The following is a 17256-nucleotide window of genomic DNA, read 5'->3' on the forward strand; positions in this document are numbered from 1 at the left end:
TAGGCGAGAGAAACCATGGCAAATATAAGTGCAGACCTTTGGAGCACATATATTAGAAACACAAATATTTACCTGTTTCATATAGGAGGAAGAATGAGGACTTCTTCCTTGGGGACTAGTGAGAGACCTGGAAGCTTGACACCTGGACCCCATACCAAGGGTAGAGAAGTCACTTTTAAACAAGCTGCTGTTGTGTGTTTTGCTTCCTCTTCAAAAACAAGCTGTGGACTGATTCTGTTCCCATGCAGACAAAGGCAATGGTGGGAACTGAAAATAGGCAAGCCTTTTTTAGTTCAAAGCAGAACAAGTTGTTGGGTACTTGAATTGTCCAGATCCTCCTAGTGAGTGAAAGGAGTGGCTTGATGGGACAGTGTGAGTCTGTGCATTCCCTTAGGTTTTTAGCTAGGCTGAAAATATCAAAGAAGCTAGGGAGTGCCAGGGGGAAGAAGATTGGAAAGAGTGCCAAGCTGAAAAGCATGACCAGAATTACGCTTTAATGCCTATGCTAATATGCAACATCCCCTTCCACTGGGAGATGGGTTAGGTTGACCTACTGTAACCCAGAGGGAGTTCTAAGAGAGCAGTAACCCAGTAGCTAATAGAGAGATGATAGCCCTCACAATTCAAGGGAACCTATGGGGCGGGGGACAACGGTGACCACACACATCCTGGAGCCAGAAGTGAGGATGCCTTTTATGTTGCAGCCAAAATTACTTCCTTAAGTTTTCGATCTCAAAATGATTTCTAATGTTCCCTTAGTTTGTTAGAATTTACAAATTGGCACATTAGATCAGGTGACTCGTGCATCTGTAATAAATTGGCCATTACTGGATTCTTCAACCTCAGTCACTAAGATAAGTGTGAAAGTGTTACTTGTTCTACAGTTATATGTCCAAACTTTGTAAGAGCTTTGTAAGATCTTAAAAAGTACACTGGGGTGCATAGAATATTATGGTGGCATTACTAGACTGCATGAATGTTTTCCTATTGTTTTATATGAAGCATCTTGGCTTTCATTTTGTACCGTCATTTCTAAAAGCTGAGCGTGAGTCCCAACCTTGGGGTTGATCCCTGATTAGCTCTGTAGTTGCATAGCAACCACAGCTGCTCTCTCCAGCTGCAAGGTTGCAAGTAAGGCTGGAGCATTCTTGGTTGCTGTATGGCTGTGGTCTCCACTGACCGTAGCTCAGCAGTGCAAGGCCAAACCAGCAATTTCCCCTTCCTATCCTTGGAGTAAGGCAGGGGAGCAGAGAATTTCCCCTTACCTTGCACAAAAGCGAGGTCACCTTTGTGTATTTGCAGTTTGACCCTTTTTTAAATGCATTGATACAGTAATTGGGAAAGTGCCCACCTAGCAGTTCGAAAGCACGTCAGAGTGCAAGTAGATAAATAGGTGCCGCTCCGGTGGGAAGGTAAATGGCGTTTCTTCGCGCTGCTCTGGTTCGCCAGAAGCGGCTTAGTCATGCTTGCCACATGACCTGGAAGCTGTACACCGGCTCCCTCGGCCAAGAAAGCGAGATGAGCGCCGCAACCCCAGAGTCTGTCACGACTGGACCTAATGGTCAGGGGTCCCTTTACCTTTAATGCCTTTCCTAAAGGATTTAATCTGACCTCATAGTTGCTTTCAGCAGATTGCTGCATTATCTGCTTTGTAATTTCAAATTGTAGCTCTAATATACTTTTTTATTGTGCTTTAGCTGTAGTTAAATTCTATTATAATGTATCTGCTTTGAATACAAATGTTTTTAGAAAGATGTGATTTAAATGTAATAAATATATAAATGGCCGCTACTGAACTGATAGCAAATGTAGAGAAATCGGTTTGTAGCTTTTATTCAACCTAGATTTCTAAGGATGTGTATGCTGAATTTTGCTGATTGGATTGGGAGCAGTTGTAAGGGGTTGAACTGGTTTCCCAGATGTATATGCATAAGAACTAAGTCTTAAGACATTGTGTTCGTGTACAGGAGCTAAATATAGAGAAGTCCTTGATGGGAGGGACTCATTTGAAACTGGAGCTTGGAGTCCCTTGAGTACTTTTTCAAAATTATACACTGTATGGTAAAGTAAAACTTTTATCTGTGACTTCTCTTGTCAAGTTCCCTTAATACTTTTCAACAAAATTTCAAAAATAAAAAATGTTGATAAGTGTAGCGTTAAAATACAATACTGGAGTTTAGATATTCAATTTCTTGTTTGAAACCTCAACTGGAAATCAGATGAATACCTAAACCTGGATGGAAAGACCCTTTTCTCGTTTGTTTTTAGGTTAAAAAATTAGTTCAAAGCATTTCCACAAACAGTTCTCACATAAAAAGGCTCTTGTGTTGCAGTGAGGCTTTTAGTATAAATAAATGTGTAGAAATGAGACTGCTTCAGAAATGGTTAACCACTTAAAATGAAAAACTAAGTGTAATAATAGAGGCTTGTATGAAGTACATTTTAAAGCACAGGAATTACAATTTTATACTACCACATCTGAAAAAGAGATAAATTGTATACACACACACACACACACACACACACACACACACTTACTTTCCCCTATTTATTTGCTTGACTTTACCAGATTGGTTGTTCAACATATTTTGTGTACACATTAGATTTTGATGGCCTTATACATTTTACCTATGAGCCAATACTATAAGGAAGCCTTTTGAATGCTGAAAAGTGTCACAAAGCAGGCAAAACATTTTTTTCTTTGTAAGCTCAGCTTTACAGTTAATAACTTGTCTGGTAGCCATTAGGACCAGAAATTCCATACAGGTGAGTGAGCAGGCTGGTGGAGAAGAGGTGAGTCTTGGCTACCTGCCTATGTGACTAGCTTTGAAATGTGGTGTGCCGGTGACGAGAAAGGGCTTTCCCTCCTTCATGGCCATCACTGAATCACAGGTACAGTGGTACCTCGGTTTAAGAACAATTTGGTTTACAAACTCCGCAAAACTGGAAATAGTGTATTGGTTTGAGAACTTTACCTCGGCCTAAGAATGGAATCTGAATGGTGGAAGGGCACCGGCGGCAGGAGGCCTTATTAGGGAAAGCTGCCTCGGTTTAAGAACAGTTTTGGTTTAAGAATGAACTTCCGGAACAGATTAAGTTTGTAAACCAAGGTACCACTGTGCTTGCCTATTAGCAAGCTAGTATATTTTTTCAGGTTCTTCAAACAAACTGGTAAGAAGTCAATACTTTAGATGCAACCATGAAGAATTTCAGCACTAGTAACTGTTAAATGGGACTTGCCAGTAGAAAAGGCTATGGGTTCATGTAATGCAACTGTAGAAATGCCTTCTTAACAAATTAGCGTTTAGATATATCTTAAGTAGGTGCAGTATATTTTCTGTTTGTGCTTTGCTCTTCCTTTGCTCTTGTTAATTGTGCAACGTACAGATGCAACACTACCTTTATTTGTGCAAAAAAATATGTTCACTACACTGCACATATATATCAGTATCCTATTACCTAAGAGATCTTAGCTGCTTCAATTTGTGCCTTATTATTATTATTATTATTATTATTATTAATTTATTTATTGCATCTTGTAAATCCCACACTTTGGATATTCTCTGCATGTTAACCTATCTTTCACGATGCTCAGATGCTGAATTTCCTGATAGGCTGTACCAATGTGTTTATTTCATTCTCTCTGACCAATTTCCCTTGGAAATGTGTGGGTTGTGAGCCTATTCTTTATAAACAGAGTGTAAAATATATACATTTTTATTTTGTTCTTGGGGTTAAGATCTTCTGTTCTACAATTTGAGATTGAGATGTTCTTAGAAATTTCTGCTGTAATTTAAAAAAACAAACCTGGGAGAACTTTCTTCCTGTTTGGATAAGATTTGTTTCTTTTATGTTTGATTATTTTGTATAGGAGATATATGGTGGGTGTCTACGTAAGAAAAACGACCAGTTGGCTGGTTGCAGTGTCTCATGTGTCATACAAAGGGATGACTTGCTTATACAAGTACAAATTGACATCTGGATTGCAACAGATTAGAGATTTTATAGCCTAATTTTGAAGAAGAAAAGTACTTTTGCTGTTTCTGTTGGGAGTCAGAAACCATTGAAGATCATCTTCTGATCTAGTAGTGCATTCTGATCTACTTTTGGCTCGTGCCCAAACAAGAGGTCTTGTTTCCTAAGTCATTGAAATGTTCTTAGTGTTGTATCCAACATGAGTCATAGAGTAGACCCATTGAAATTATGAACATACCTAATTTAGGTTCATTAATTTCAATGGGTCTACTGTGAGTAGAATGTAGTGGATACCATCCTTTCGCCTCCATCTTTGGAAAATTGAGAGATCTACATTTGCTGTTTTGAATCTATTTAGAATTAACTGCTGCATTGTAATTTTTACTTTTTTGAATCCAAAGCACATGCTGAGTAAACTAATGTCCCCTCTGTGTTTGTTTTCTTTCAGTATTCTATTATAGTATCCATTATGTTAGATCCCTCTCTCTTGACAATGCATTCTGGTTTTATTAAGATACACACAAATACATACTGTGGAAATATGTGTGCACATCCATTTTCATACAATATCTAAATTTTCCCCAGAGGCATATATATTTATACACACACATGCGCAGATCTAGCCATTGCCCAAAATGAAACTTAGATTAGATGACACTCTCTCAACATGTTTTTATCTACTGGAAATGATTTTGTCGCTGTATTCTTTTGCAATGCAGAGTGACTATAGAAATAGGTCTTTGGTCTTGAACGTTGCGAGAAATCTGTTTTGTTGAAGATGCTTTGGAAAACACATATGCTTGTTCCTTTATGGATGGGATAATAGTACTTGTTCTTTGTGGTAATCCATTGGGGACATCTCTCGTAAGAGCTCCATTTCAGCGGGAATTGATTCAGGGCATGGTCCTGAAGATGAAGGACTACAGGGTGGGGAACCTGTGGCAGCTCCATAACCCGAGGGGAAAGTGGTTGAGAGCCACCACATACTGATGGTGAATTAAAACACCCCTTCTTTCTGCCATCCATACGCACCTGCTGATTCACAAACATTCCCCTGCACACAACCTGCCGGGCAGGGAGACATTTCTATGATTACATCAATCAATCAATCAATCAACACTTGATTATGGTTGTAGACCAGTATAAGGAGGGAGGCGTACAATAATTTAAAGTCATTTAAAACCATTGTTTAATACAAACTGTGGCTTAGCATTGTTATTTTAGTTACTCATCAGACTTGTATACCACCCTTCATCTGAGGACTACAGGGCGGTTTGCAATATAAGAACACAAAAATACATAACATGGTAACAAACGAAAACAATAACCCCTGCCACACTTTGAAAGTATTGTTATATAGCATGACGTTTGAACCAGGCCATCATACATTATATTCAAAGAATGCTCAGTGTGGTTTAAGACAAACGTAATTTATTGTAACATGCAAAGGAAGCCACTGTGTGTGAGGGAGAGAGAACATATTTGACATTTGAATAAGTTAGTATAAACTTTTATTTTTTGCTACTAACTTCAATTTAAAATGGTTTGTATGATATAAGTCATCATGTCTTTAGCCATAGGGTTTTCAAGTTAAAAATGAGAAATATTTTGTTTCCTGTAATACGTTGACACAATACTTAGAGTTAAATGCTATGGGGTTGTAGTCAGTGGAGGCTTTGCACTAATAAAAAGTGTTTCTGCTCAATAAGATGAAGCAGCTAACTTTTGGAAATCCTTTCGATCTACTGCAATCCCCGGAAGCAGTTTTTGAGGCAGTGGAAGGGATTGTAGTTTGTAAAGGAAGAGGGGTGTGTTAGCTTTCTCCTAGCACAATTCCACGCTATACATCCCTATAGCTTTAATAAATTTTACCTCCTTTATCTTACAGGAGAAAGAGTCAGTGTGTAGGGGGGGAGGAATGATGAAAGAATGTAAAGAACCCATATGAAGCCTTGAATTTCTCATTGTAATCTCATTTTCCCTTCTTTTTTAACAGATTAGATAATGGGGATGTGACTTGTCCAAAGATTTTCCAAAGCATGTTGTTGCCAAGGATAAAAGCTCTTGTCTTCTGCTAGTTGTTCTTTCCATCAAAAACCATGAGCTACCTCATTAAATGTCATGAATCATGGTTACTTTGTGTGACAGAGCAGTGTTCAATGGGTATAGTAATTTTCATTGTATGACTGAAGCTCACGGAGCATAGCAGTGCACATGATAACAGATTAAACATGTGGCCATGGTACAATTTCTCTTTTACTCATCACCATGACAACAAGTTGTTCACTTTCAGTACATACAAAATAATTGGAAGATGTTTAAGTTTCAGGTTCTTTGATCTCATAGAGTAACAAGCAGGGGTATAGTTAATTGCCAGCATTTAAAGGGCACGATTCTACTGCATATGCAAAGTAACAGCTGTTTTATTGAGTATATTACTCCAAGTAGTTCATCGTGTATTTCACATGTACATTTTTAAGCTTTCACAAGCAAGTCTTCATCGCCATCTGTAATCTTTCTTCCAACAGGTAGAGAAAATTGTTGATAAAAGGAAAAACAAGAAGGGGAAAACGGAATATTTAGTGCGGTGGAAAGGCTACGAGAGTGAAGATGACACGTGGGAGCCTGAACAGCACCTTGTGAATTGTGAGGAATATATACATGAATTCAACAGACATCACAACGAAAAGCAAAAAGAAAGCACATTAACAAGGACAAATAGGACATCTCCAAATAATGCAAGAAAGCAAATTTCTAGATCTACTAATAGTTCTTTTTCAAAGACCCCAAAGTCCTTAGTTATTGGAAAGGACCATGAATCAAAAAACAATCAGTTGTTTGCAGCGCAGAAGTTTCGGAAAAACAACACTCCTCTTTCCAGTAGAAAAAACATGGACCTTGCAAAGTCAGGTATCAAAATTCTTGTGCCCAAAAGTCCTATCAAGAGTCGGACAGCAGTGGATGGCTTTCAAAGTGAAAGCCCGGATAAGCTGGACCGCATTGAACAAGATCAGGAGGATTCTGTAGCACCGGAAGTGGCAGCAGAGAAACCCGTTGGAGCTTTATTAGGACCTGGAGAAGAACGGGCTAGGATGGGGAGCAGACCAAGAATACACCCATTAGTGCCACAATTACCTGTGCCAGTAACAGCTACCATTGCATCTGCATTAACAATAAATGGTAAAGGTAAGTGTGCATGCATATTTTGGCAACCTTGTACCTTAGCAAAAAGTTGTTCGGCTCATTGCTTGCAGTAGTGTTTTTGTTTTGGCGTAACAGCTGTGCTACACACAACAGGTGCATTGACATGTCACGGTAAGCCATGGCTTAATGGTTTACTGTGAGCAGGCAGGTGGTTCCTGCTTAGCTCCTCCCTGCTAGCCACAAACCATGATCCTTGGTTTAGCATTACATTTGAACTAGGAGTTGTGGTTTGTCCATCAAACCATAATTGGCATGCCAAGAACAAACCTTGGCTTCAGATCGTGATTGTTTGAAGACAGGTTTACAGTAAGCCATTAACTCACAACTTACTGTGGCATGTGAATGAATGCACTCCCTGTCTCAGTTGCTTTTTTCATTGATGAAAACTGTCAGAAACACTTAAGAATTGGATTCAATTAAATAGTTGCGCTAGTGGAAATCAGTGCAACGAGTTCACTAATTCAAACGGGGCTTTGCCCTCCTCTCAGCCCCTTGTGTCCTGGATACCCCTAGCCAAGGAAGGCATACATCTGATAGTTAATTATTTGACAAAAGAACGCCCTTACAGCAACTCCCATGGTGCTCTGGGTATGCCCATACACATCCTTCTAGCCTCAATGTGGATATCCCCAGATCTGTACCTTGTGGTGCAGTTGCGGTGGCAACGGGACCACACACCCCACCAGCTTATGTACCCTCATGAGACTTCTCCTACATGGAAGCCATTGCTTTGCTTCTCTCTTCCAAGTCCCACCCCATCGGGATCTAGGAGACGGGAGGGGGATTTGACTGGCCCATCCCTCGCCTGAATAGCTTCTTTCTCCAACATGCCCTGTGCACCCATCTTCATCTCTGACGGCTCTGGCCATTCTTCTTCCCCCTGCCTTGGCTCTTGCCTCATGGCTGGCTCCAAACCCCATAAATCACTGGTCCCCTCTTCTGGGTCAATCCCCTGGTATTCTGCCACTGCTACACATTTGTCAGAGCCCTGCCAGTCCCTGTTATCCTTTGTGTCCCATGGCCCTCCCCAGTCAACTTGGGGGGTTGGGATAACCCCCAGAACAGTGAGCAGGGGGAGGGAAGTTTGTTCTGTTTTGACAAGCAGAAATTCTTGCACTGAGGGAACTATTTTATTACTGTTGAATTCCACCACCCTAAATATTTGCCAATTTGAGTTTCCTGAGATAGTTGCAACTGGCATTCTCAATAAGTTATATTTGTTGTCTTGTCATTAGGTTTACCATTCACTAATATTGCACTATTGCTTTCTGTTGGCTTACGCATCTTGAAACTGGGCCAAACTAAGCAATGTTTCATTGATGTTAGGAATTAGTCATACAGCTCACGGACAATTTGATAGGAAACAAGTCATATTCTCACTTTTCATTTTCAGATTTATGCATTTGTTCTTTGAATCATTCCTTGAAATAATCCCACGGAAATTTTTAAAGTTTTAATAGCTCTTCAGCTGCCAATGCCTTTGTGAGTTTCATTTTATGCCATGCTGAGCTGATGATGGCTAGATGTATGGTATTAATTATTTCCCTGTTTTCCTTTATTCAGTAGTGGTTCTTAATGCATGTTTTTAGTTCTAAGATCATTGAGCAAGGATCTGTTTGTTTTTCTTTCTTTTTGTAAATTACATGGCATTTTATGTGAAGGCATTGAGTAGAAGTGGCTTGCCTGGTAGGGCAGAAGCCCAATACTACCAATCTGGCAGGAATGGTCACTACCACTTACGGATTTGAGGGGGAGGGAACAAAGTGGCAAGGTGTTTAGTGCAGTATGGCCAGACCAGTAGGAACACCAGATTGACTTTTCTGGTGCACCCACAACATAATGACCTCCCCACATGTAGATGGGAAATGCTTGCACTGCTCTTGAGCATAACCACCATGTGAACATTTGAGCTGAGGCTAAGGTTGCTATCCTGAACACATTTAATAGGAAGTAAGCCCTATTGAACCCAGTAAGGCTTCCTTCTGAGTAAACATGGGTAGTATCGTGCTTTGCCTTTTCAACTAGTAAATCACTCAGTAGAAAATAATTTTTTTGCCCTTTCACAAGGGAATTCCATGTTGTGATTAGTATTTTGCTATGTCTTTCATACCGTTTATACACAAGAAAGGTAAGATGATACATTTTTGTTCAACTGGTGCAACAACTTCATCTTGAGTGATGAACAGGGCAATTCTAGGCATGTTTAAATGCTGCTGTGTTCACTGGGATTACTCTCGGGTGGGGGTTCATACAATTTCAGCCAAGTTTCAGATTTGTAGCTGCTACCCTGTGTGCACTTACTTACGAGTAAGCCCCACCAAACTCAGTGGGACTTAATTTTGCATAGGATTGAACTTCATCTTTGTCACTCAGTTACTGGAACCTATTACAGCTGCAGCAAGGTTCTAATGTAGTATTAGAAAACATTTTGTTGCCTTAATAACAATACATATTTGTTCTTAAGGTGAATCTTTGTTTTGTTTTGTTTAATTATTTAGACCTAGAAGAGCTAAACTGGCCCAAAACATCCTGCTGGATTTTTCCCTGTAGAATATTCAGTCAAGACTTGATGCCACAGATAAGAATTCCGCTTCGATATCCTAGAAAAAGATAAAACAGTTCATCAGGATTTGCTATTTAATAGAATTCATTTCTGTTGGAAATTATGCAGAGTTGAACTAGGACGCTCTCCGGTTTAATTCTCCCAAGTTTTAAGTTTATAGGAGACAAAGATTATGAAGTAACAATTCCAGAACCATTATCATTTCCCAGAGACAGTAATTAAATTACAGTCCTGAAGGCAATTGTTGAAATCCTGCCTTTTTTTATTCAGATAGGTGACAGGCAGCTAAGTAATTGACTAATCACTTAGGGAGGCGATGTTGATGATAATACTTAGCATTTATATAGTATTTTCAGGTAATCTCAATGCTTTCTTTATATATATCTTCCTTCTTGTTCTAACCACTTGACACTCCCCTAGGGTTTTCTCTCTGATTTTCAAAATTGTTGTGGGACTTCTTGATGTTCCCCTTCTTAGGGTTCCTCTCCCCCAGCAGATCTTTTTTACTTGTGTATGGGGTTAACCCAAATCTGCGGTGATCTTTCTCCTGTGTGCCAGTGGTTCATTATGGTCTACATAAGAATGAGCATGAAAAAACTGGAAATGATATTGGTATTTGGTTGTTTACTTAATGCTATCTATCTATCTATCATCTATCTATCTATTATTTTCCTCCAAGGAGCTCAAGCCAACATACATTTTTATCATCATAGCAACACCGTGAGATGATTTAGACTGAGAAATAATGGCTGGGCCAACATCACCCATTGAGCTTTGTAGCATTTGCATAATACTTTCAAGTGTTCAAAGCAGTTAACATGTACTGTGTAAGGTAGGGGTCGGCAAAAATTTTTAGCCACGGGCCGGTCCACTGTCCCTCAGAACTTGTGGCGGGCCAGGGAAGCAGCACCAGGGGGTGGAGCTGGAAGAAGAGGCGAGGGGGGCAAGTAGTCCTCCCCAGCCCCAGCCGCTGCGCTTACCTTCCCAGGGGCTGCTGCCATCACCGCCGCCGCCACTGCTTCTCATCGGTAGGCAGAGCGAGCTTGTCCGCTCCACTCTCTAGAGCACCAGGGCGGCGGAGGAGGGAAGATGAGTGGCGCGAAAGGGCTGGCTCCAGAAAGGGGCTGCTTAAACCCGCTTCCTCCTCTAGGCAGGGCGGGGAGAAGCCAAGAGGAGGGAGGGAGGAGGCGCCACCGCGATGTGTGTGAGGGAGAGGGGGAGAATGGAATGGTGCGGGGGGGGGGAATGGTAGAGCCTGAATGAACAGAATCCCCACACCGACCCACGGACAGTCCATGGGCTGGATCCTGAAGGCAGTTGGGCCTGATCCGGCCCGCGGGCCTTAGTTTGCCGACCCCTGGTGTAAGGAGTGAGGAGTATTCTCATATTACAGGTGGAATATTGAGGCTGAGAGGATTAGAAAGCTTCTAAATACCTATAGACAATAATTTCTTAGAGTTGCTTGTGTGCTTCCATTAGAATTCTATCTGCTCAGTATTTTAGTTCCTAAAACCTTCAGAGATAAAGCAACAACCATAACTGGCTTGTTGATGCAGATATACTGTATTTCCTTAACTGTGGTTTGGCTTCTTGTCTGAATTGAGTCATGATGGCTCGCTTAAGGTTACCTAGTGACTTCATGCCTGAGGAAAAGCTGGAAACTAGACATTTTCTGGCTCTCTGTTCACATTCTTAGCTGCTATGATATACCGCTTTTAAAAACCTGAAACCAAATTCGGTTATTTTAATCCTGCCTTTATATAAACAGGCACGTGTTGCTAATTTACTTTATAAACCACTAGGAGCTTACAACTTACACACATTCTGTGGCATTGTTCTCATCTGCAAGACTTTCATGATATACTCTCTGAAAAAATGATACTTTCTGTGCACTACTAGTATTTGCAAAAGATCAAATTATTCTTTAAAAAAAATAAGCATGTACCATTGGCTATTTGATATCTTAGGCTGATTACTTTCTGCGCCATTATTTCCAGTTTTTAAAAAGGGTTTTGTTTTGCTTAATGACGCTTTTGTAATCATTGCTATATTTTAAAATGTTTGTGAATTTTTTATGTTGCTTCTTTCCAGCCTTAGCCAAGATTTTTCTAGTTTAATGAAGTTTCCCCTCTCACAAGAATGCTGAGAGAAGGGGAGTGGGGGATGGACAACAGTGGAATCTTTTGTTGGAGTCATGTACAAGAGACCTCTCTTGCAAGCAAAATAGTAAAAATCTCTGTACAAGTGGTTCATGAGATGATAGGTCTAATGCCCAAATGAACATTGCCTGAAGGTCTAGGAAGCCAGGCTTTCGGGACTTTTTAGCAGCTTTATAGCTTCTACTTGTCCTTCCTATTAATAACTCATTTTTTTAAATGAGGGTGATAGCAGTGTTTGATTCACAGGATCCCCCTGCTCCTAATACTACTTTGCAGTGTGATAAGTGAAGTAAGAATGTTTCGCTTCTCAGTCTGGTACAAATAGCAGCATAGGTGAGATTCTGCTTCTCCATAACACAGAGACTAGAACCCTAAAATTGCCAATGAAACATACTTTTACTCCTCCCCCTTTAAGAAAACAAAAACCTATTGCTGATTTCTGCTAATGGAAAGGAATTCCATCTCTGTTATGGAATTCTCTCTATTATGTATCATTTTCTGCTTCAGCTCCGCTGGAGCTCCATCTTACAACTTTCCTGGTGTGTTCAATTTATACTTCCCCCATTCAAGAGCACGAATTGTTGCATCTAATATGGTTACCTGTAGATGGCTCATTAGCCAGGGCCGTCACATTATTAAGATACAAGTAAAGAAAACATTCGTATATAAAAATGGGCAGCTAAAATAAACTAAGTAGAGCATTTAGCTAGGGTGAACAGAAAATGAAAATGGGTAGACTATACATGGTTTTCCCAGTAGTGATGTATGGAAGTGAGAGCTGGACCATAAAGAAGGCTGATTGCCGAAGAATTGGTGCTTTTGAACAATAGTGCTGGAGGAGACTCTTGAGAGTCCCATGGACTGCAAGAAGATCAAACCTATCCATTCTGAAGGAAATCAGCCCTGACTGCTCACTGGAAGCACAGATCATAAAGCTGAGGCTCCAGTACTTTTGCCACCTCATGAGAAGAGAAGACTCCCTGGAAAAGACCCTGATGTGGGGAAAGATAGAGGGCTCAAGGAGAAGGGGACGACAGAGGACGAGATGGTTGGACAGTGTTCTCGAAGCTACCAACATGAGTTTGACCAAACTGCAGGAGGCAGTGGAAGACAGGCGTGCCTGGCGTGTTCTGGTCCATGGGGTCACGAAGAGTCGGACACAACTAAACAACAACAAGAAGACACTTGTTTGGGAAGGTGAATGGCACTCTGTTGCACCATATGGTAAAGTAGCATGCATAACACGAGTCAACTGGTTTTCTTTTATGCTAAAACTGGTTGTGCGTGCATGCGCCTGTTTCTAGCATGTGTTTGCACACATAAGTAGAGCTACTGATATGATAGAACAGAACAGGAGAAAGCTTGTTTTCTTTCAGTACTTCTGCCAGTGAGAGCCATTGTTTTCCAGGAAAGAGAGCAGAACATATAGTAGAGATATCGCTTATTTTTAGAAGGAATTAAATTAATATACATTATATGCAGGCCAGTAGACTGGTGAAGGAGCTGTCAGCTTCTCTCCCTTCCTTAACTTCCATGTTGTTACATATGCCAAGGTGATCTTTTCAGTTTAGCTCGGTATAAGGAAGCTTACGGTTTCGTAATTTCCATGTCTTCACGTAATGTGTTACTCTGAATTGATCTGTGGCGCTGTTGAAAATTGAAGACGATTCACATAGTGCGTACCAGTTATTCAGAGCATGAGGATAACAGCCAAACAGGTAAACATAAAGCTTTAAAATTGCTCCCCAGGTAGAGGTTGGTAAGGGAACTTTTTCTAGCTATGGAATCATAGAATCCATGGAGTTTAAGGAGCCCTGAGGGTGATCTTCTGCAACCTCCTGCAGTTCAGGAATCCTGCCCACAGCTGTTCCTGAGTGGGCTCGAACCACCAACCTTCTGGTTAACAGTCATATGCACTGACCCATTGTGCCACAGGAGGGCATCTGCTTTCTAAAAGGATGAGGAAAATAAGAATGTATGCAAATACATTTTTACACATAGATGACTTGGTTCTTCAGTTATAGAAAAACTGTTAAATTCCATCCTGGCAGGCAATTGTCCTTTGTTATGTTTGGGCAATTATTCCCACCTGTATTTTACCCAGGAAAAGACTGGGTGTGGGCCTCTCTTCAACATGGGCAACATGAATAATGTTACAGGAGGTGTGTTGATGACAGGAAGCTTTATTAGAATTGTAAAAAGGTTTTTAAAAACAAAATGAGGTGATGGGATTTTAATGTATTTAGACAAATCTGGTATTCAACAGTTGGTTTTGTTAAAACTAAGAATGGGGATCACACAACACAATTAGAAGAAATTGGGCAATACTCCCTACTTTTCAGGAAATTTGAATAGGCAAGATACAACTGCCCTACAAGTATTTACAAAGGTTCAAAATAGTCTTTTAAAAAAGTTTTTTTACAGCACTTACCTTCCAAAACAATTTTATAGTAGCTGTTAAGTGGAGAAGAGAATTGCAGGCATTACACCCATCCTTTGCAACTTTATAGTAGTTATTCACCCTTCACCAGAAGTTCCCAGGCAGGTTTCAGCAACATAAATACAAGACTAAAAACAGTTTAAAACAATATAGGCCAGTATAACTTTTCAATATTGACTATTAAATTCTGGTATCATTTTGGCTTTGAAATTGAAGTTTTAAGTATAAATCACGTGTATTAATCTTGATCAAACTGGATTTATTCAGGGACAAATAAGACAGTTTAGTACATTTTTTGTTATTCTGGGAGAACAGAGAAATATATTGCTTAGGTGGAGAAATTGTATATATTGGCTATTTTAGTATATATTGGCTGCTTCTTATTGTTTCTAAATATAGTTGCTATTTTTGTCTGATGAAAGTCCTTTTTGAGATTTAACAATCTAAATCAATGTTGAAAAAATCTACCCATTTCTATGAGTCCACTGAGAGTAAGACTTAGTTGGGTATCATACATAGGAGAAAATATAGAAATAGAAATTAAAGTCACTCAAAGGCCTGGAAGACAGGTGTGTGTGTGTGTGTGTGTGTGTGTGTATATATATATATATATATATATATATATATCAGCTGTTCTTCTAAAAAGGGCCAAGGGTACATTTCTGATGGTACATATCCTTTGGGAGCAAATCTGTAAAACACAGAGCTACTGCTAAAGATGCAGGGTTTGTAGATGTTACTTCTGTTGTTGACGAGACTCATAATAAGACATAATTACTTGATCACATTTATTGAAGAGGTTCATTTGGGCGAAGACAATCCCTAATGTATCTGGACACAAGCCATTTAGTGTTTTAAAAGTCAAAAGCCGCATTTTGAATTTATTATGGAAATTGGTGTTCTCCGCATACAGCTCTAGACAGCAAACTAACCTGACACATTCTGGAGCTGCTGAAGTTTCCATTGTCTTCAAGAGCAGAACCTTATTATCCAGAAAAGGGCATAGCTGGCATGCATGCTAGTTGAAATTAGTGAAAGGCATTCCTGGCCATAGCTATCACTGAAAATCCAGGAGCACAGCCAGATCCAGGAAGATACGCAAACAAAAACCTTAGGACCCCACCTAAAATGGATAAATCCAGAATTTCCTGCGTAGCTCAGTTTCTCAGGAAGCACAATAAGATGAAATTTTATTTAGGTGGCATTTTAGTTTGTTCACCCTTGTTCAGCCCATTACTGTTGTAGCTATTTGCTGGTTGATTTGGTGTGAGGCTGGACTTCAGAAGCTGGATGGGTGGGAATAGGGAGGCATGAATTCTAGGGACAGGAGCCTGAAGGAATTCCATCTGGCAGCGAAGGGTTGAGCAATGATCAAATTACTTGGTGACCTGCTGTTGCCTGTTGTTTCACCTGTGAAGCTGCCACCATGCAAGAATATATTTTGCTGTCCTGCCCATGGGGACTGTAATGTGTGAAGCAAGCGTAAGATAAGAGACTTGAAGTGGCTGCCTGCAAGTTGGTTGTCCCAACCAGCCATCTGTGTTCCAGCTGTCTGCTGCACAATTATTTATCTGTGGCTTCTATTGTACTTGTATTTTCTTCCTACTGGTGAATATCCACACAAGGATTGCCACCTCCAGATGTTCAGCAGTCGGCTAATTTGATTTTAAAACATAGTTGTTTTTTCGGCTTCTGTCTTAAGGACATAATGATCCTCGCGAAGACATTGTTAATCATTTACCCTTCTCCATGTGGCCATTACACTTCCTTAAATTAATTACTATTGGTTTTATGAGTTCAAAATCAGAGCTATAGGGAACAGTTAATTTGTTGAGCTTCTCAGTATACCATGAGATCTTGTATGCCAGATTCTTCTTTAGTGCGCAAATCTCAGCGGAGAAAAGTAAATGTATAGCAGAGCTATCTGATGTATGCATTAATGACATGGGGAGAAGAGCGGAGAAGAGCGACCAGGGACATGACAGAATCGGCAGATGAAACATTATTTATGATATTTAAACCTTAAGTAGGCTATGCGGAGGAACCCCAGAAGGATATTTTAGCACTGAAAAAATTGGCAGCAGAATGGCAGATAAAGCTGAACATTAACTGCAAACTGTTGCTTATGGAGACTAAATCTCAAATATTTACTCATACTTTGGTTCCGTGTGGTGACAGGTGAGGGCTGTGCTGTTTTCACTGACATTTGTAGCCCCCAGAATGAAGAAGGGATCTTATTTCCTAAACATCTTTCTACTGGTTTAAGTAGTGCTTTGCTGCTCATTTGATTATATTCTTATGTGTCAGAATTGTTGTTATCTCATTTTAATATTGAAGGGCCCTTGGCACAAAAGTGAGATACAAATAGTTTGATAAAGAAAATACAGAAATTGCCGGCTTGGAGTCAAAAAAACCCAACATTTTGTTCTGCCATAATTAAAATTCAAGTGAATTTTTGTTGCTAAAGTTGTAGGGCAGCTAGCAAACTTGTTCAGAACCATTTTGGGTGTAAGAGAAGACCACTGTGTCATAGACAAAGATCAAGATGGGAAGAATCCTATAGTTGACCATGGGGGGGGGGTTGGAAGTTCATCTGATCTATGATCTTTCGATAAGAAGAGCAAAATTATAACTTTGCTTAATCCTGCTAGAAATACAAACTGAATTGGATAGTAGATCAATAGAGGTACACTTTACCCTCAAATCAGTAATAGCCATAATGAAGTTTTTAATCAGCAATTTATGATACAGTTTTATCTGTGTAAGATTATCTCAGAGTTTTTGTCTAACAATAGCATTCTAAAACTGCTCTAAGGTTAACAAGTGCCAAGTAAAATGTAGCTTACTTGTATATCGTGCTCAAGGACAAGTCACTGATCAATAGTGGAATGGCCAGCCTCTGGAAACCAGCTTGT

General features: G+C 40.0%; 1 protein-coding gene across 2 annotated transcripts in view; it reads left to right on the forward strand.

Moving 5' to 3' along the window:
- The window catches only part of CDYL (chromodomain Y like), a 90081-nt gene that overhangs the window by 26833 nt on the left and 45992 nt on the right, over positions 1–17256 (forward strand). For both annotated transcript variants that reach the window (XM_083623913.1, XM_083623912.1), the window contains exon 2: positions 6504–7161. In XM_083623913.1, coding sequence (XP_083480039.1) covers positions 6504–7161 — 658 coding nt within the window. The remainder of the gene's footprint in view (positions 1–6503; positions 7162–17256) is intronic.

This window comes from Podarcis filfolensis, assembly GCF_964270895.1.
Source record: "Podarcis filfolensis genome assembly, chromosome: 7".
NCBI lineage: Eukaryota > Metazoa > Chordata > Lepidosauria > Squamata > Lacertidae > Podarcis > Podarcis filfolensis.